This window comes from Rana temporaria, chromosome 6 (assembly GCF_905171775.1).
Source record: "Rana temporaria chromosome 6, aRanTem1.1, whole genome shotgun sequence".
Taxonomy (NCBI): domain Eukaryota; kingdom Metazoa; phylum Chordata; class Amphibia; order Anura; family Ranidae; genus Rana; species Rana temporaria.
This window is the reverse complement of record NC_053494.1, coordinates 44790959-44813077: the sequence shown is the minus strand read 5'-3', so window position 1 is coordinate 44813077 and position 22119 is coordinate 44790959. Positions and strand designations below refer to the sequence as shown.

Genomic DNA, 22119 nt, shown 5'->3' with positions numbered 1-22119 from the left:
CGTCGCAATCTCTTACGTAGTCGCTAGTCGGTTTTTCCCGTCGCAAACTTAGGCCTGCTTTTTCATGGCTTATATTTAGAACAGCCATGTTAAAGTATGGCCGTCGTTCCCGCGTTGAATTTCAATTTTTTTTTTTTTGCGTAAGATGTCCGGGAATAGGAAAGGACGTAACGCACGTCGCCGTTCAAAAAATTACGTCGGTGCGACATCATTTCGCGCAAAGCACGTCGGGAAATTTCAAAACGGAGCATGCGCAGAACGTTCGGCGCGGGAACGCGCCTAATTTAAATGGTACACGCCCCATTTGAATTAGGCGGGCTTGCGCCGGACGGCTTTACGTTACACCGCCGTAAGTTTACACGCAAGTGCTTGGTGAATCAAGCACTTGCCCTGAAAACTTGCGGCGGTGTAACGTAAAGACGATACGTTACGCCGTTGCAGATATATGTAAATTTGGCCCTTAGTTGTTTTTTTTTTAAAATTGTACCTTTACAACCCCTTTTTTTTTTTTTTTTTTTTTTTAAAGTGTATTTTGTGCGTGTACTCGAGAGAGGAGCCGGACTGCAGGAGTTGGGAGTAGGCAGGCCTCCCCCAGAGGCAATCTGCCACCTTTCTCCATGCCCCAGGTGGCAATGGCGGGTGTGTGAGGGGGTCCTCCCACACAGCCAGCCCTACCTGCTCCGCTTTGAAGCCCAACGGGGCAGAGGGACTCCCTATAAGGGAGTGAGAGGATTTGCCCGCTCAACCAGCCCCGTTAGTCCTTCGCCTCTCTTTTTTAGAGACCGCGTGGTCAAAGTGCGTGCATGTTAACCCAATTTCGAGTGTGTGTAAGTGTGGTGGTTTTTGTGGGAGGGGGGTGGGCGTACTAAGCGCAGGCTTACCTCGCATAGCACACCCACCAGGAGCCGGGCTGAGACCACCAAACTCAATTCACATGTAGCCGAGACCGGGATCCGAACCCCTAGCTGCAGAGGTGAATGGCTTGTCAGCGCAGTGCCAATCGCGTTGAGCCACCGCAGCTCCCCGGCCCTTAGTTGTTTTGTATGATATTGCACATTTATATCGAGTATACCTGAGAAGAAGTGGGCCGGGGATTACAATCACTTTAATAAAGATGAATTGGCTTCAAATAAATCAATAACCCTATTTTCCTATAATGTGAGGCAGCTGAAAAAAGCAGGCCATTTAGTTAGTTGACAAACACATATGTAAAGAATGCCCATCTAGTTGCAAGTGTGAGGAAAATAAAATAAAGCCTAATCAAAGAAATTCCAATCGTGTTTTCTGTTTCTTGATCTCTTTTCTGTACTTTACACTAGTTCCAAATTTATCTTATCACCTGATGCTAGCCAATTCAGTCTTTTTAACCTATTATTCTGGCCATTTGTGGTAAGATAGGGCTACTGTGGACAAAACTATATATATATATATATATATATATATATATATATATATATATATATATATATATACATATACACATATACACAGTGCTCAGCATAAATGAATACACCCCAACAGATTTGTAAGAAAACTTTTATTTACCTTTCAGAATCAACATTTTCTATAGGACACTATACAACAAAATACTTGCACAAATGCGGGCCGTTGATTGCAACCAAGATTTGTTAATTTGCACACACAAAAAGAGTATTTTTCCTAACAAATTCATTCAAGACCATGTTGCAAAAATGAATACACCCAATGAAAGTCCAAAAGCCCCATACATACTATTAGATTTTTTGCAGATTTTTGTCTTCAGATTTAACAAAATCATATAATATGAGATCAAACCTTAAGACCCCATACACACTATACAACTTTTTTGTGTGTTTTAATTTAGATTTACCAAAACCATGTAGTGCAAGGGCCTGCCGGATTGCATACAAATTGAAACTCTTATGTTGGATACACACTATACAATTTTCTGTAGATTTTTGTCTTCAGATTTACCAAAACCATATAATATGGCGGTCAAACCTTAAGGTTCAATTTGTATGCAATCAGACCTGCCCTTTCACTACATGGTTTTGCTAAATCAAAAGGAAATCTAAAGGAAATCAGACAACAAACATTGTATAGTGTGTATGCTGGATTCACACCTATGCATTTTTAGTGTTTTTTGCATTTTGCAGATTTGCACTACAGTCCATATACCATAGTTTCCTATGGAACACGTTCTGTAGTGCAAATCTGCAACATGCAAAAAGCACTGAAAAGGCATAGGTGTGAATCCAGCCTTAAGGTTTAATCTCATATTATATGGTTTTGGTAAATCTGAAGACAAAAATCTGAGGAAAAATCGAATAGTGTGTATGGAGTCTAATGCCCCGTACACACGATCCGAATATCGTACGACTTTTTTCGCTTAATAGTCGCAAGTAGGAATTAAATAGTTATTAAAGTCACAAAAATTCTCGTACGACAGAAAAACAACCTGGAAGTGATGTCATGTGTTGTAATGTATTTGTTTTGTATTTTCGGATGACAACTGTACTGACTAAATGAAAATCGTACGATCTGGTATTGTACGAGAAATATTTTTGTGCATGTCAGATAAAATAATATCGGATGAACTGTCATCATCGGCTCTCGAAAGCTCTGTAGTAACGTACGATTCTTCCTCGGGCGACATTTTATTTGGATCGTGTGTACGGGCCATTAGGAGCAAAGCTAAATTTTAGACAACAAAATCCTAATTAACAAAAATTCAACTACAGGTGGGTCTAATTATTAATTAAACAGGTGTCCAGCAGACAGTTGATTATAAAATGGCGTTACTTAAAAGAAAACCTTTTCCTATTTCATGCTGTCAGCAATGGCACCACATGGAAGAGAAATGTCACAATTCCCGATAAAGAAAATAATTTCTTTACACAAAAAAGCTGAAGGCTACAAGAAGATCAGCAGAGCTTTACTTATCAGTCTGAATACTGTAGCAAAAGTGATACAAAAATGTAACAAAGCTGAAACTGCAACCATGTCACAGAGACATCCAGGCTGTCCACAGAGGTAAACACCTTGACAGGAGCGTCTTCTGATGAGAGGGGTTGAAGAAAATTGTTGCTGGGTGATTGTTTCCCGTGACAATATACGCCGTACACTGCAGAGGAATGGCACCCCCATGCACTGAGGCAATGCATTCTAGCACGCTGCACATGGCAAATTTTGTGGCCCTAAAGCTCACCACACGTTACAATTTGGCCAGGAATTTGTATTGTATACAAAGGCACACAATTGTCCGCCAACAAACACAAAACGATGTGGTTTTTCAGCTCTTTAACTGGTGAGCATTGATTCCGAGCATGTGTGTTTGTACTTTGGACACGCACGGAAGATCCAACAATAGACAATTGTCCACGCAAAATTTTAAAGCATGCCATCCAACATTTGTCCATGGAAAATCCGACAACAATTGTCCGATGGAGCATACAAACGGTCAGATATGCGATCCAGCTCAGAATGCTGAAATAAAAGGCAGCGTGTCTACATTTTATCACAGATCACTGCAGTGCTGGTCACTGCACCATGTGTGAAATAGACCTAATGGTTCCATTCAGGCACTTATGAAAAACAACATGTTAAAATGGCCAACAGTTTTTCAAAAGATAATGTTCAGGAAGATGATATATTTACTTGGAAAACACTTACTACATACAGTGGTTCAGCAGGAACTGGACAAATTTCGATCTGTCTATGAGCAGGTTGTTTGTACTAAAGTCAATCTATCGATCAAGTTCAGTACAACCAGCCTCTTGAGGTTTTTTTTGTGCATCACTGCTGGCAGCTATAGCTGCCAGCAGTGATCATTATAATCTGACAGCTGGGAAACCTCCCGCTGTCAGAATACAATTGTGCAGCTGGAGGGACTTCCCCATCAACACTGACTGAGTTGATGGTGAATAAAGTACTCTTCCTTCCTTCAACCACAAGTAGAAAATTGTATACTGTATGGCAGGTGTACGTTATATTTTGTAATATTATTATTATTATTACCTTATCAGCCTCTACGGCCCGGTGTATTCTCTCACAGGTCTTTTCATGCACAGTTTGCAGCCATGTGTGGATGGACACTTTAAATAGTTCATGAAACCCCGTCAAGGCCAGTGACTTGTTGTCTCTGTGAAGAAATTGCGGTGTGAGGAAAATTTTACAACAAGAAGGCAACACAACAGAAAAACTAGTTATTTTCCAAGTGTTATCTGTATTACTCAGACAATAACCAGGTAAAACTTTAATAACAAAAATGTTAGGTGAATATGAAAATGAACTAAAAAATAATTTCACTCTCGCAGGACTTTACTATTGCCTGTGACCTTAGCTAGCAGATTATCCTCCAGCCAAGATAAGCTAAGAACTTGCCTTTTCACAGGAAAGTCTCTTCATCTCACACGGCTTCCAGCAGATTCTCCATTCAAAACCATGGAGAATTCACAGGCCAGTAATGAGTATCTTGGCTGAACACCTGAGACCTGCCAGGGCCACGCCAAGGTGAGAAAAGTTCCCTCTGTGACAGTCTTGAACAAATGAGAAATTCTTTAACCTGTGTCTACTTTCAGATAGCGTTTGAACAAAAAGTACACCACAAAGGTTTTGATCTGTAGCAAAATGTATTGTATTGTCTGCAATCGAATTCTGTGCTTGTGTGTTCTGGGCATGAAAGTCTTTGCGGACAGTATAATTCCTCTCAACAGCAGAACTTCTACCTTAAAATTTACAAACCAAACTTACTCACCCCAAGGTATCTTGAGGCATAATCATTTGTAAAATGCACCATAAAATGTATGCAATTAAAAAAAAAAAGATTCTAAGGCATGCGATAAAAGTGAACTCCTGACGGATATAAAAATGTACCAGTTAATGCAGTTAGATACAATATTCATTACAAATTATTAAATGTGTTTCTAAAAAGAACTAGTTTAGCTACCTCAATTTAAAGGGGTCGTAAAGGTTCGTGTTTTTTTACTTAATGCATCCTATGCACTCTCTGCCCCCCCCCCCCGAGCCCCTGTTTTACTTACCTGAGCCCGAATCTCCGTGGGCATGATCCCGCATTGCTTTCCACCAGCTCTTGTTGGTACTTCATTGGCTAGATTGATAGCAGCCATTGGCAACCCATGACTAAGTCACGTGCCGAGTGACGTAATGCGTGGGGGAGGAGCCTAGTGACGCGATCGACGGGAGATCCGTCCGAATGAGGAGATCGCAGACACTAAGCGGCAGTTTTGATTTCTGAAGCTGAACTTTGATCTGGGGTTTCGTGAGTGCAATCATCATATTGCTTAATTTTTTTTCTTCTGCTATACAGTTTTGCACTATGTTTGTTTCCTCTCTCCTTGCATGAGCTGGCTTACCCTGGATGAATGGAAGATCAGGTGTTGAAGCACGTCTTACACTGATAGCAGCAAAGGACTAGTTTCCTCGTTCCTTATTTAAACCTATATGTGGGGTTTTCTTCCGCTGAAGGATTTATGTTGCTAATAGCGTGACACTATTGGTTTTTGTCCTTTATGCATATTAGGAATTTGGCACCATATATTTTATATATATTATATTTTTTATTTATATAACAGTTTTCTCTTATTTTGCACTTTGATTGATACCTCCTAACAATTAGGGTGTGTACTAGGTATCATTGGCACTAATTGTACTCACAGCACCAATTGTTAATGTCAGCGCAACACCTAATTTTATAATTTTTCACTATTGGTTTTGTACTTCTGTGTATGCAGCTATATCATTTGGTTATTTTTGTTGTGTAGTTTTTCCCCGTGATTGATTTAAGTAGTAGCGCTGTAGTACCACTTCTCCATTGGCTCCCGCTGCTGTCAATCAAATCCAATGACGTGGCGCGGGCTATGGCCACCGACTATATCACACGGGAGCAGGCCCGCAAGGTAGCCCCCTCGGGAGAGAGTTTCCCAGAGGGGGATAGCTCTTGTGGGGAGGAGCTGCGAGAGCCGCAGTGGGACCCCAGAAGAGGACGTTCGGGGCCACGCTGTGCAAAACTAACTGCACATTGGAGGTAAGTATGATATGTTTGTTTTTCTTTCTTTTTTTTAAACGGAACCATTACTATCACTTTATTTAGCCTTGTGTAATCTTCTGTGCTGTAGCTTTTAGTCTGGAAGAGGGAGGGCAGGACTAAAGCTTGCTACAATTTTCGTGTACAAAATTCCTGTAGATTTACCAAAACCATATAATATGAGGTCAATCCTAAACACTTTCAAATTGCATGCAATCAGGCAGGTCCTTGCACTACATAGTAGAAGGTAAATCTAAATGAAAATGAACAACAAATTGTATAATGTGTATCCAGCTTAAGAATCAATTAGATGTGCTGCATGCAAATATACAGAAAAGGAACATGATGACGTCATCATTCAGCTCCTTCACTGCCCAATTATAAATGGGGCAGGGAGGTGGCCAAGCTGTTTTGCATAAACTACAGTACAGAAAAGACAGGTCACCACCCTGGTTAAACTGTCTGACAACATTGTATGTGTAAAAAAGCTCCCACATACAGTATGGATTTCATCCATGGATTTAGCTGTTTGTCTGGAGATCAACTTTAGGTTTAAATTTCAGAAAGACTATCAATGGGACTTATAATGACTTAGCAGGGATGTCCTTTTAAATTATGCTTATAGCAAAAATATCACCTTGACCCCAAGCAAAAATACTTTTCTTGTCTCGTAAGCCAAGATATAGTTAAAAATAAAATTTGAATTTAACGTAAACCTGTCAGATCATATAACTGCATGGACAGGGTGCCTGGAAGCTGCTTTACTGATCTTCAATTTTTTTTCACAACGTTAAGCCGCTCTTCCCCCCCTCATGGTAATTCACCAACCCAGTCACTGGCTCTCATATTGGATTGTGGAAAAAACTAAAAGCAGTGAATAAATAAAAGAGGCCATTACCAACATTCAAACACCCCACCAAGAATAACAAATTAGCAAAAGCCACATACTTTAAGGGTAAATAATCTCGAAACCGCCTTAGTTCATTGAGGGTGATATAAAGTTCAAACAGAGTTTCCCCAATAGCATGGGTGACGTGAGGCTCTTCATGCTCTGATGTCTTTAGGTTTTCCATTATAATGCTTACTTCATCAGCCACCTATAAAGAAAACAATTATGTAACATACAAAAGCTGACAGTGTGCTTTATTTGTATGTAAACCTGAGATATGTTTGGTTTCTTAATATTTCTTTTTGGTTTAGATCAGAGGTCTCCAAACTGTGGCCCAGGCGCCCTTTGCTTGCCTGTATCCGGCCCTTGGAGAACTTTCCCTTTCACTGTAACAAGACACAGGGCCGGATTCAGAAACGAGATACGATAGCGTATCTCCTGATACGCCGTCGTATCTCTGAGTGCGGGCCGTCGTATCTATGCGCCTGATTCAGAGAATCAGTTACGCATAGATTTCCCTAAGATCCGACTGGTGTAAGTGCCTTACACCATCGTATCTTAGGCTGCATATTTACGCTGGCCGCTAGGTGGCGCTTCCGTATAGTTACGCGATGAATATGCTAATTAGGTAGATACGCCGATTCAGAAACCAACGTCCGCCCGGAGCATTTTTTTTAAGTCGTTTGCGTTAGGCTTTTTCCGGCGTAAAGTTACCCCTGCTATATGAGGGGTATATGCGGCGTATCCTATGTTAAGTATGGCCGTCGTTCCCGCACCGAGTTTTGAACATTTTACGTCGTTTGCGTAAGTCATTCGCAAATAGGGCTGGACGTCATTTACGTTCACGTCGAATCCAATACGTCCTTGCGGCGTACTTTGGCGCAATGCACACTGGGATATTTTACGGACTGCGCATGCGCCGTTAAAAAAAAACCTTAAAAATGCGGGGTCAAGTAAAATTTAAATACATCACACCCCTACATCCACATTTGAATTAGGCAGCCTTACGCCGCAACACATACGTTACGCCGCCGTAACTAAGGGCACTAGCTTTTTCTGAATACAGAACTTGCGCCCAAAGTTACAGCGGCATAACGTATCGGAGATACGGCAAATTGGCCAGAAATAACAATACGTTTCCCAGAGATTTACAGTCTTTCCATTCATTAGTAACACCACTGAATATGCCTGCATAATAATGCTCTGCTGCTAGTGCCAATTTAGCTATAGGTGTAAAAGAAACATAGCATATACTGTAGATCATGAACTATTGTATGCTTCCTATAACTACCATACGGCTTCATAAATCAATCTGTATATTACTTATCATTTGCTGAACTATCTACTTATATTTATGTTTACTTTGATATTAACACTCTAGGTGAAAAAGCTTTTTTTTAGGGTTACGGTTATTTTAACTGTTTACCCTATAATGTACAGCTGAGAATAAAAAAATATTTTTGATGTGGGTGCGTGTGGGTAAAAAAGTCAGCCCACCTCCAGAGCCCCTAGTTTTGTAGAACCAGAGATCTCAGTTGATATTCTCATTGCACCCCTATTATCATGTAAGCATTTGGGGGAATCTCCAGAATAGGGTTACTTATTAAAATGCACCCTAAAGAGGAGGGCTTATGTGAAGTTCACCTGCACCTCAGGTATTTACCTAACATGTAAGGGAAATTGGAGTTCAGCATTAATCAATTTGCATGACAAAGATGAATCATTTGAAAAGTGAGAAGAGAGATCAAATGATGGAACTGCTGCACTTATGAATCATTGGAGAATCAAGCCCATTATGTTAATTAAATTCATTAGCGCTTGTTATTATTCTGTATTAAGGATTGAGCTACCGATATCAATTAAAGCAGAACTTGGTGTATGGTGAGGTTAAAGTGAACCACTTCCTAGTGCCTGTATGTTACATTCTATTTTTTATTTGGCTCCAAGAGTGCTTGTAATGCTAAGGAGATGATTAAACATTTTATCAACAGAAAATCAGAATGATTTTTGCCTAGTGGCATGACCTAGGATTCTTGGCACCCTTGAAGCCACTCCACCATTGAGTTTTAATTCACCTCACAACCGATTGCCTACTTTACAGTATGTATATTGGAAACATTTTCAGATTTTTTTAGCAGCATACAACTTGTTCCATTATATTACACAATGTAAAATACTGAGGACGTTTTAGGTACAAATATCCCTGATTACATCGCGTTAGTACCAAAAAGTGACTTACCAGTTTTTCTAGCTGCCGGTAAGTGATGCTAAAGTAATCTACCTTGACAATGCTAAGGAGAAAAGAAATATTAATCAATATATATATACACAAACTTTAGGTGACCTCACATAGGCCTTATAGTTTTATACAATGCAATATATAATATTACCTGTACCTCTCGGCATCAGAAAGTCAAATATCAGAACATTTATGTCTGCCCCTTTAGAGGGTAGTATAATAGCAGAAATAAACTTAAATGTTTCCTGAGCTGCAAATATTTTGAGACATTACAGCATTACTTCCACTGTGTGCTACTGAACTGTGTAAATCCACAAAGTCCACAAGAACTAATCCTGACCCACTGACCAGAAAAAGGAATCTTTGAGCCTGTGATTATAAGTAATGTATATGGTATTGATTATGGTTTATGATACTACATATGAAGCTGATTTAAAGGAACTCACCTGACAAAGAGCTTGTTGTACACATTCTGGCTTTTCTCCACATCTTCATGGACAGCGTCTGATAACTTCACCAAGCTCCTCAGCTGTTCCACATCATTCTGTAATAGAGAAAATAACATTACAAAGAGATTGAGAAGTGAACTGACCACATCATTTGATGACTAGATAATTCCTTTCCACATCCTACTGTGTATTGGGTGAATTTATAGTAAAAGTCTTGTACACATGGGCCAAATGTCAGGAGCCAGTTCAATAAAAAACATCCGACATTCTGCCCATGTGCACAAGACCCAGCCGGTCCAACAGAAGCTGGCTGTTTGGCCGGCTTATAGTGGACGTTCATCATGCTGGGTTGAACAGAGAAAAAAATAAACTATTAGTGTGTACCAGGCTTAAAGGCTAAGTTCACTTTTGTTTTTTATAAATTCCAGCTCCTATATGTATCAATATTGCATTAATTTACTTATTTTGGCTGCTATTTTTAGCGGCGCTTTAATGTCGGAATTGCGGTGGTATTCGGCCGCTGGCGGTGCGGTTTTACCCCCCGCTAGCGGCCGAAAAAGGGTTAATACCGCCAGCAATGCACCTCTGCAGAAGCGGTGTAGCCACGGTTTCCAATTGCTTTCAATTGGAAGAAGCGGTGGAGGAGCGGTAAAGACACCGCTCCTTCACCGCTTCAACAATGCGGCTAGCAGGATTTTTGGAGCGGTCCTGCTAGCGCTCCGCTCCAGTGTGAAAGCCCTCGGGCTTTCACACTGGAGAAACAGCAGCCGCTGTTTCAGGTCAGTTTGCAGGTGCTATTTTTAGCGCAATAGCGCCTGCAAACCACCCCAGTGTGAAAGGGGCCTTACTCTAAACTGGTAACCTGTAAAAACGTTTAAAGCGTATCCTATGGTACAGAATTCTCCAAGTAACAAAGTTTGGCGCCATTCCACAAATGTGTGCAATTTTAAAGCATGACATGTTACATATCTATTTACTCTGTGTAACATTATCTTTCACATTATACAAAAAAATGGGGCTAAATATTGTTTTTCGTTTTTAAAAAAATTATTAATTTTAGTGTATTTTTTCCAACAAAAAATGTGTTTGAAAAATTGCTGCGCAAATAACATGTGCCATTTTATTTCCTAGGGTCTCTGCTAAAAAATATATATATATAATGTTTGGGGGTTCTGAGTAAAAAAATTATGATTTTTACATGTAGGAGAGGAATTCTCGAATTGGCCTGGTATGGAAGTGGTTAATCATGGGTCCTCTACTGCAGCATCTGTTACCAGATCAAATTCAGGTACTTACACTGCTTGCATTTAAAAAATACATTTCATGATGCATTATTTTGTGTCTTATATAGTTTTAGATTTAATGCCACACAATATATAATATTACCTGTAACTCTTAAGATCAGAACGTCAAATATCAGAACATTTATATCTGCGCCTTAAGAGGGTGGATATTTTGAGACATCACAGCATTACTGCCTGTGTGTGAAACTGAGCTGAAGTTCATCTTTAAGCCACCTATAAGGACTCTAGGCTTGAATTTGTGATATTCATTAGTGCTGTACTCTTTCCCTCTCACTTTAAAACTTAGAAAAGGCATTCTGTGTAAGTGTCTTATATTTTCTGATTGTATTTAGAGGATGATGGGAATCTTTTTATTGGTATTTACGCAAAGAATTATTATTATAATTAAGGATTTATATGGAACCAACAGTTTGCACAGATCTTTACAATCTAAAGGGAGACAGCACAGTTACATTACAATAAAATACAACCCAACCGGGTTAAGAGGGCTCTGCTCATAAGAGCTTACAATCGAATAGAGTTCACATTTAATTTGATCCAGTTTGCTATGAATACAGTATACATGATATGAGCTAAATTGTTTATTTACTCGCTTGGGGTTCTTTAATTAATCCATTTAACAAGAACAGCAGTGAACCTTTGGACTTACCTTTTCTGCAGGTTTGTAGGACATGTATGTCTTTTCATACCATTCTAGTGTGCCTTTCTGAAAAACAGAAACCAAAGTCAATCCCCCCACACATTAATTCCTTTCACTGAAAGCCAGCATTTAACTAAATAGATATTTAAAAAAAAAGACAGGATCTCCTCTTACTCAGCTCTGCGTGACTTCAGCATCTCCAACTAATGTAAAATAATTAGGTTCATGTAATTTGAGAAGAGTAAATAGTGAAGTCAATGAGCCCAGCATTGGACGGTGTGGGGGTGCACATTGAATATTGTACAGAAGTGTACACAGAATACATACAATGACATGCAGTGGTCTATTCATCCGTTAATGGCTTGGCTTTACTTTGCAGTAAAATGAGGTGATATTATGTAAGTGGTGAATGGAATTGTGAACAAACATGTATGTAAAGGCAACATACAAACAAGAAAAAAAATATTCAATTTTAAATGATTCATCGTGTACGCATTTCTCTTCCCATCATAAATAAGGATACTTTATCACTTTCATTTCTGTGGACATTAGATTATTCTGGAATTCATTTGGTAGAGGGCTGTACTGCAGGCATGGTAGATGTTCTATAAAAGTCAAATGATTGCTATGGTGGGGCATCTTCCTATTGGAGCCAGAACAGGGTCCCTGGGAGGGTCATTGGGCCAGATTCAGAAAGAGATACGACGGTGTATCTCCTGATACGCCGTCGTATCTCTGAGTTCTGCCGGTCGTATCTATGCGACTGATTCAAAGAATCAGTTACGCATAGATATTCCTAAGATCCGACAGGTGTAACTGTGTTACACCGCCGGATCTTAGGCTGCAATTCCAGGCCGGCCGCTAGGTGGCGTTTTGTTTTTTTACACGACGAATATGCAAATGAGGAGTTTCGCCGATTCAGAAACGAACGACCGCCCGGCGCTTTTTCTTTACGTCGTTTGCGTTCGGCTTTTTCCGGCGTATAATTACCCCTGGGTCTATGAGGCGCAGCCAATGTTAAGTATGGCCGTCGTTCCCGCACCGAGTTTTGAAATTTTTACGTCGTTTGCGTAAGTCGTTCTCGAATACGGATGGACATAATTTACGTTCACGACGAAAGCAATGATGTCCTTGCGACGTCATTTAGAGCAATGCACACTGGGAGATTTTATGGACGGCGCATGTGCCGTTCAAGTAAAACGTAAAAAAAATGCGGGGTCAAGGGAAATTTAAATAAAACACGCCCCCTACAATCCAAATTTGAATTACGCAGCCTTACGCCGCAACACATACGCTACGCCGCTCTAACTAAGAGCGCAAGTTCTTTAGTTCTTTGTGAATAAAGAACTTGCGCCCAAAGTTAGAGCGGCGTAACGTATCGGAGATACGTTACGCGGGCTGGACAGATACGCCAATGTATCTGAATCCGGCCCTGTATGTCCAGTTACAGGATATAAGGATTGGTCCAGATATGAATTGTAGTTTTCCCAGAATAAAAGGGTCAATCAAAAGCTAGCAGCCTATGGGCCGGATTCACAAAGAGTTATGCCGGCGTATCAGTAGATACGCCGACGTAACTCCGAATCTAAGCCCGTCGTATGTTTAAGTGTATGCTCAAACTGAGATACACTTAAACATGCCTAAGATACGACGGCCTGCGCCGTCATATCTTAGGGTGCAATATTTACGCTGGCCACTAGGTGGCGCTTCCATTGAGTTTGGCGTAGAATATGCAAATGAGTCGTTACGCCGATTGACGAACGTACGCTTGCCCGTCGCAGTAAAGATACACCGTTTCCGTAAGAGATACGCCGCATAAAGATAAACATGCCCCCTAGGTGGCGTATCCAATGTTAAGTATGGCCGTCGTTCCCGCATCGCAATTTGAAAATATTACGCTGTTTGCGTAACTCGTCCGTGAATGGGACTGGACGCCATTTCCGTCCACGTCAAAACCAATGACGTCCTTGCGACGTAATTTAGAGCAATGCACGCCGGGATATTTTAGGGACGGCGCATGTGCAGTTCGTTAAATGAAACACGCCCCCTACCTGCCGAATTTGAATTCCGCCGGGTGATTTACGATACGCCGCCCCAACTTTACAGGCAAGTGCTTTGTGAATAAAGCACTTGCCTGAAAAACTTGCGGCGGCGTAACGTAAATCAAATACGTTTCGCCCGCCCAAAAATACGCCCATCTACGTGAATCTGGCCCGAAGTGTTTCAGTATTAGCACAAATCCCACTTTATCAGGGCTATAATATAACAGAAACATATACAGAGATATACATTTGAAAACAACAACATGTGTAAAGCAAAGGTAGAAAATCACTTAAACCATGCAGATTGAAAAACGACTAGTACACATAAACAGGTTCAATATTGGATCACCTGAGATAAGAATACCATGGCGTGACTTAGGCACTAGGAAAATTCTCAGCCAGTCAGGTGATGGAACCCCCTGTCCTCCGGTACCCCATATGGGAACTAACTGTACCGGGATAGCAGTTTCCAGCTCCCAACATCCATCATCCTTAGGAACACTAAAGGCAGAATTTTTTTTTTTTGTAAAATAACAAACATGTTATACTTACCTCCACTGTGCAGCTCGTTTTGCACAGGGTGTCCCCGAACCAGGTCTTCTGGGGTCCCTCGGCGGCTGTCTTGGCTCCTCCTTGCGAGACCTTTCCAACTTCCTTTTGCGAGCTCCCTCACATGGTGGAAAGCTCTTGCGAGCGCGCTCCTGTGATACAGTGGCGGCCATAGCCACTGACTGTATCACTCGGCCCCGCCCCCCGGCGCGCCGCGTCATTGGATGTGATTGACAGCAACTCCAGCCAATGGCTGCGCAGCTATCAATCCATCCAACCTAGCCAATCAACGCCCAGGCTTGGAACCGAACAGGATGACGGGGACACGCGTGGGACTTTCGAGGGGTGAGGTAAGTAAAATGGGGGCATAAGGTGAAAAAACATTTACCTTTACAACCCCTTTAATGTATTTTAATAACATTTTAGTGACAAATAAAAATTCATACCAGGGCCATGTCTTGAAGCTCCATACAATGTGATCATTAGAGATATCCCCTGCTCAGGGCTCTTTCACATAATACTGTGCATCACAAATGCATTGTATGTAGCAAATGTACACTATATTACCAAAAATATTGGGACGCCTGCCTTTTTATACACGCATGAACTTTAATGACATCCCAGTCTTAGTCTGTAGGGTTCAATATTGAGTTAGCCAACCCTTTGCAGTTATAACAGCTTTAACTTTAAAAACACCCCATAACCCCTTTATTCTTTCCCTTTCCCTTTCCCTTTCCATATACTCATTTTATAATCCCTTTACAATGACCCTTCAAGTTCTTCCTGATTTTCCATTTATAAATATTCTTTCATTCTATTTGAGAGCCAAAATTCATCCCATTTTTGCCATAGTTCTGGCATTTGACTATTTATGTATCCTTTTTCTCTTATCTGTCTTTCGATATATTGTATTTCATTCACTTCACATACCCAGTCTGCTATGTTTGGGCTTTTAATTTCTCTCCCATTACGGCTATTATTGTTCTAGCTGCTGATATCATATGATGAAAAAAATCCTTCTTAATACTCTTTATTGATTCTGGCATCAGGGATAACAATGAGACATCTATATTTAGATTCCTCTTTATTCTATTTTTTTTATATATCTCATATATTGTTTTCCAATATTTTCTCACCATATGACATTCATACCAAATATGGTCCATAGTATGCAATACCACTGCACAGAGCAGGTAAGTATAAATCTTTTGTTAACTGAAAAGGGTAAGCTAGGATTACTAGGAATATATAACGCATTTTGCAAATATGTACTGTATGTATATGGTATGTATGTTAAAGTGAGCAGTTTTAAGTACAGTATATGTCCAACCAATGAAAAAGGGGGGGGGACTAATGCGCAAACCACACTCAAGGGACTAAATAATCTAAAGTGAATAATATAAACAGCAGCTGCCCCAACCATAAAAGTGTTCACACACTAATCAATATTGGAGAATGGGGGGTGTTGAGGCGCTTACTACTAGAACTTAAATTAATAACATGCTAAGTGCAATAAAGAGTGCAATATCAATCAGTGCAATCCCAAAGAAGTGCCTATATACCAACACTAATTGATGCCTGCAGTGCGCTGATAACATACATTTCTAATGCAAATCATGTGAACAAATAAATAATAAAATATAAAATACAAAAATTCATAAAGGCTAAAATGAAAGTGAACAAAATAAGTGTCCAAATTCTTCATGCACATACTAATCCTTCATTCAAAAATATATATATACAGTGCTATTGTGAATCTCTGTGCAAATTCAAAGAAAAGTCCAATATTGTGCAAAGAATTCGATCATCAATTGCTACGTGTATGGTGCTCCAATCCAGCAAATCCCAAGTGTAATGTGCTCCAATAAGGGTGACCCTGTTTCCCCCAGCCTCTCACCTTGGCTGGCTTGCAAACAAGCCTCTTTAAATCCACACTGGCAGCAGCTCCTGAATAGCAGTACACCCTTTAACCATGGACGAACGGCTGAAGCTGTCCCACTGCTGGCTTCAATGTCTTTGTCTTCTTCTAGCTGTGGCTGGGGAACCTTGTATGTAGAAAGCCATCCGTCCATGGTAAAGGTGCATTGTCAGGAGCTGCTGCTAGTGTGGACAGTGAGAGGCTTGAATAGAAGCCAGCTAGGAGCCGTTTGTCCATGGTTAAAAGGTGTACTGCTATTCAGGTGAGAGGCTGGGGGAAACAGGGTCACCCAGATTGGACAACATTACACTTGGTTACAGTACATATGATTGTTTTACGCATAACACATTTAACACTTAAATTGTTCTTTTTTAAAGATTAAATTTTTGTTAACACAAATGCTTTATCTAGCAAATCCCGAAATAAAAGAAGGTATTGTTTCCAATGGATGTTCTGGATGAAGGCTGGAATCAGGGCTTTCTTCCCTCCTCCTTATAGCCTGTTTGCCTTTTATTAAGTGCCCATTGCAGACTTATGTGAGCATGCTGGAACACAATTAGGGAGACAGTCAAAATGTATTGCTTTATGATATGTTTTCCTTCTTTCACAGCACTCCTTTGTGGTGTTAAATTTCCCCACAATCAGTCCAATTGTGCTCCTGCGTACCAGATTTAGAAGAGAGCATGCAGAGCCTTTTAGAAGTTAAACTGGCAGTTCTGACTCAGCTCTTGAGTCAGTTAGGACACACAATAGTGTTTTTATTTTTTCCCAATAGAGGAAATAAGTTCAAATATAACTGCAGAAAGAAAAATATAGAATGGAGAGAGCAATACATCTTGACTGCAGTAAAAAAAATCTAAGAAAATCAAAATTTTATTTGGAGTTGGAAAGGCTTAAAATTCTGTCTATTACCTCACTGCCAGTAAGTAGTAATTTTGGTAGAATGAAGAGAGTGCCAGATGTATGGTTGAATGTCCAGTTCAACATATTTCGGAGGCAAAAAGTGTCACTAAACCCACATCATAAACAACTATCAATAAATGCTGTATTATATGCTAGTCCCTCAGTCACTAGGTGATTCATTTACTTCTGCTTTCTATCTCCACCTTCTGTCCATGGCCCCAATTCAGCTAGAGATTTTTCAGCTGTGGTGGCAACACTGCACATGCTCAGTTTTCAGTGAGTTTCTATGCTGAACATTTCCTCTATATTACATCTGAGCAGCGCATGTGACTGTAGAGTCACATATGTGGATGTATACACAGTGGAAAATCACAGCCCACTCCCTCCCTCCTCCTCCATGCCCACTAACCTTCTTAACACAATGCGGGTGGGATATTACATGTAGATAAATGGAGGCTTCACCTCCCTCTTATTCTAAGATACAGGCTGGAGGGGTGTGACATTTCAAATATATATTTGTATGGCAATTTAACACAGTTTATTGATAAAATGTTTTTTTTTTTTTACTCTGTTTTCCAATAGCTTTTCTTTGAACATCTGACCAGCAGCAGAGTACTGAGAAGCTCCTCCTGATTATGTGGCCCTGCAAACAGGCTGGGAAAGAGCTGGGTCATGTGACAGCTGTATATATATTAGTCAAAAGGTACTTGTACTTGATGTTTTTTTAAATTAAAATAGCTACAGTGTCATCGATCACATACAGAAATAGAAGGGATAATGTGAATTAAACAGTCTGGTCCAGATTCTCAAAGGACTTACGACGGCGTAGCGCCATGTACGCCGTCGTAAGTCCGAATGAGAGCCGTCGTATCTATGCAGGCGGATTCTTAGAATCAGTTACGCATAAATTCGGCTAAGATACGAGCGGCGTAAGTCTCTTACACCGTCGTATCTTAGGGTGCATATTTACGCTGGCCGCTAGGTGGCGCTTCCGTAGATTTATGCTAATGAGCTAGATACGCCGATTCACAAACGTACGTGCGCCCAGCGTAGCAAGATACGTCGTTTACGTAAGACATACGCCAGCGTAAAGTTACCCCTCATAAAGCAGGGGTAAGTCATGTTAGGTATGGACGTCGGAAACGTACGAACAGCATCGTGTTTTACGTCGATTGCGTAAGTCATCCGTGAATGGGGCTGGACGTAAGTTACGTTCACGTCGACTAGGCATTGAGCGGGCGTAATTTAATTTGAAAATTAGATGTGATACTGAGCATGCGCGCGCATGCGCCGTTCGAAAAAAGCGCCATTTACGTGCGGTCATGATTAGTTTACATAAAACACGCCCCCCTGTTCCTCATTTGATTTAGGCGCGTCTACGCTGGCACATTTACGCTACGCCACCGTAACTTTAGACGCAAGTGCTTTGTGAATACAGCACTTGCCTCTCTAAGTTGCGGCGGCGTAGCGTAACTACGATACGCTACGCCCGCTTAGATTTACGCCGCCCTACGAGAATCTGGGCCAGAGTGTTTAGTATCACTTTAACCAACTCACTTTCATGTGTGTAAATACAATATACATGATGATAAACTATGCGTATTGTATATAGCTGTGTATATATATATATATATATATATATATATATATATATATATATATATATATATACAGTGTATGTAATGTAAAGTACTAACTATCAACCCACCAATGACATGAATATAGGTGTTTCTTTGTCGGAACTTGCATGCATAAACATTTTTGTGTGTTCCCGTGCTAGAATAATACCTTTAAGACAGTTGCTATTTCCAGGTGCAGTTCATTATGAAAGGGGCAGACCGTCTTAAACGCTTGCATATTTTGGATTAGGCTGAGACACCTGCAGCAGGCGAGAACAATGTGTGAGCACAACACTTCTGACACATTTCTGCAGCAGAATATTTATGTAGCCGAGAGTTACCTTAGCATGAATTCCAGGCGACTGATGACCGTTGTGTTAAGGACAGGGAAATTGTCCCTCAGCTTCTTCAGCAGTAAGAGACAATATTCAGTGAAGAACGTGAAGCTTTCAGCTAAACTTTCTACCTGGAATATTAAAAAGAAATAGATCTAAGGTTAATGCAGAGACCTTGTCAGAAACTGTACTCAGATCACAAGAACTGATATATACTATACAATGCAGACTTTTAAAATAGAATTCAATAGTTTAGATGTTTTATGTTAACCGATTCCCGACCGCCGCACGCACATATACATCGACACAATGGCACTCCTGGGCAGAAGGATGTCTATATAAGTTCCCATTTAAGGAAGCGCTATTGTGCACGCCGCGAGCTCCGTGAACCCGACTGCAGGTCCCGCGGACTCGATTGCCGCGGGGATACCCGCGATCGTCTCATGGAGAGATAGAGCGGGTAGATGCTAATGTAAACAAGCATCTCCCCGCTCTGCCTGGTGACAATGACACTGATCTCCGCTCTGTGTAACTTGAGCAGAGATCAGTGACGTGTCTCACACAGCCCATCCCCCCTACAGTAGGAAACACTCACTAGGGCACACTTAAACCCCTACAGTGCCACCTAGTGGTTAACCCCTTCACTGCCAGTGTCATTTTCACAGTAATCAGTGCATTTTTATAGCACTGATTGCTGTAAAAATTACAATGGTCCCAAAAATGTGTCAAAAGTGTCCACCATAATGTCGCAGTCACGATAAAAAACGTTGATCGCCTCCATTACAAGTAAAAAAACAATTATTAATAAAAATGCCATAAAACTATCCCCTATTTTGTAGACGTTATAACTTTTGCGCACACCAATCAATAAACGCTTATTGCAATTTTTTGTACCAAAAATATGTAGAAGAATACTTAGCCTAAACTGAGTAAAAAAAATATTTTTTTTAATATATTTTTTGGGGATGTTAAAATAAATCTATTTATCTATCTCCTAACCTTTGTAACAAAACTCACTGCATGGGAAACGCTGTGACACTTTTCATGTATCAGATGACGTGTCGCCTGTTAGGTGCCATGGGCCTTGCTGCTGGCTGCTACAAAACATAGCACAAGAAAGGAAAGGTGACCTTTGGCAGTCACACATCTATGGTGTCCTACTGCAGTGAATGAACAGAGTGGCAACCTCAGCCTGAACTCTGTCAAGGCCATGCCCTCAACGCCTTTCACTCTGCCACCCAGCAGCTTAGTCATGATCCACAGGCTGAGGTTGCCACTCCATTCATTCACTGCAGCAGGACACCATATATGTGTGAATTCCAGGGGTCACCCTTCCTTTCTTGTATCTCTGCAGGAGCCAGGGCAGGCTCCACCCCCTGTCAGCACTCTAGTAGCAGCTGCGGATGCACTGTCTACATACCCCCTCCCTATGGAGCCTGAGTAGCCAACACACTTTGCCCAGGTTACAAGACATTGCAGCCAGTGGAGAACATGTTATCTGACACACTCTAAAGTGTAAGATAGTGGTAATGCCTGCAACTCTTGCTGAAAATAAAAATTTGCCTTCCAACCATAGAGAGAAAAGCATTTATCTGCTTGTAGCACTACCACCCGAATGGGCCACTGGTATTAACTGGTTCTTCCCCAAAAGTGTAGATGCTACCTGTCCACCCAAGTCTACTTTTTCCAGTTCCAATAAAGCAGTCTAGGTGATGTCTTTTAAGATTAATTGCTTAGGGAGAGGGATTAGGGTACGGGAGACTCAGAAACGATTAGCAAACAGCCATTTAAGGACAAATTTTTCCTTAGGTAACTGAGAATAGAGATCAGTCTATGCCCTCACAGTCAGGGAATACAAGGCAAATTTCTGAACAGTCTAAGGTCCCATAGCTGAAAACCATGGGGCAAGTCTCTTTGGCACCTGGTTAGCTTGGTGCACAACTGCTTATACCCAGTGCAGTTTCCAGAACACCACATAGTCACAGAGATCAGTTTAGGGTCTTTACCCATAAGTCCCCAGGGCATCTGCCACCTTCCAGCTTCCTGTTGGCATGGTACCTCCCAAGACCAGGTCCCTTTTTGTGAGGTCCTGCAATCAGTTTCTAGCAAAGTCCATTCAGGCTCTTAGCTCTGACACTTCTGAGACATCTAAAACAGCTACACCACCCATGGGGTGCCTGGAAGCAGTAGCCCCCTAAGGTTCTGGAACCCTCCTGGGGAGAAGGAACCCTGCTCTCTAGTATCTCAGGCATTTTATATCACTCCAGCCCTCTTCTGGACACTCCTCACCTGGCCACAGGAAGTGGCTGGAGCATGATAAATGTTCAGGCTGGTTATTTGTCTCTCCTGCCCTAAGCTCCAGAAGCTTCTTTCAGAGGCAGAGGGGAACAATCTAACTCCCAGCCTGTGAAGCCCTAAACAGGTCAGGACAAACAATCACTGCTGCTTTGATTACAGAAGAAGCCATAATCTAAATTTACCTAGCACCCTACAATACAAGTGGGATACATGCTTATTTTACGAGGGGGCTACATACTTATTTTACACGGCTCCCAAAGCTTAGTTTTGACATTTATTTGACAGAGGGGCTTTAAGATTTCTTTTAATAAAAAAATCAAAATTTTGCTCCTAAAAGTTATATTTTTGGATGAAACAGCTAAATGTATTTGGCCTGAATTACTAAAGTAGTTGAGGATTTCACACTTACTTGTGTTAATATTCATCTAATTATTAAGTCATACGTAAATTAAATAAGTAAACAGAAAATTTGCTTTTCACTGGATAACCAAAGTGAATATTCACACAATTCTTTGTTTGAAGATTCTAAACTTATTTCGTAAATCAACCTTGTATCTTTTCAGATTTGGCACTATTTATTGTTGGTCTCTATACTTCCCTTCAAGCATTGCTTTTGTAAAGCTGTACATTGCTCAACCAGCAATGACAGTCAGATGAGTGTGGTTTTCTGTTTGCACTGCTGTAAATCTGTGTTAGCCCTGGTTCACACTGGGTACGATTTGGAACGATTTGAGATGCGATTTCACATGTCAAATCGCATCTCAAATCGGCGGCAATTGTCGGCAATGGCACTGTCCTAATCAGTGCGACGCCGCATCTGCGATTTCAAAAAGTAGTTCCTGTACTACTTTTTGCGATTTCGGGCCGCGATTTACATTAAATTGCGGCCGAAATCGCGGCAAAATTGCA

General features: G+C 40.9%; 1 protein-coding gene across 1 annotated transcript in view; it reads right to left on the bottom strand.

The window, feature by feature from the left end:
- BAIAP3 (BAI1 associated protein 3) overlaps positions 1-22119 on the bottom strand; it is a 368143-nt gene that overhangs the window by 43782 nt on the left and 302242 nt on the right. The window contains exons 16-22 of the mRNA XM_040356725.1: positions 18919-19043; positions 18747-18837; positions 11556-11612; positions 9600-9697; positions 9154-9205; positions 6974-7122; positions 3997-4120 (exon numbers count right to left, since the gene is read on the bottom strand). Of these exons, the coding sequence (XP_040212659.1) occupies positions 3997-4120; positions 6974-7122; positions 9154-9205; positions 9600-9697; positions 11556-11612; positions 18747-18837; positions 18919-19043 (696 nt within the window). The remainder of the gene's footprint in view (positions 1-3996; positions 4121-6973; positions 7123-9153; positions 9206-9599; positions 9698-11555; positions 11613-18746; positions 18838-18918; positions 19044-22119) is intronic.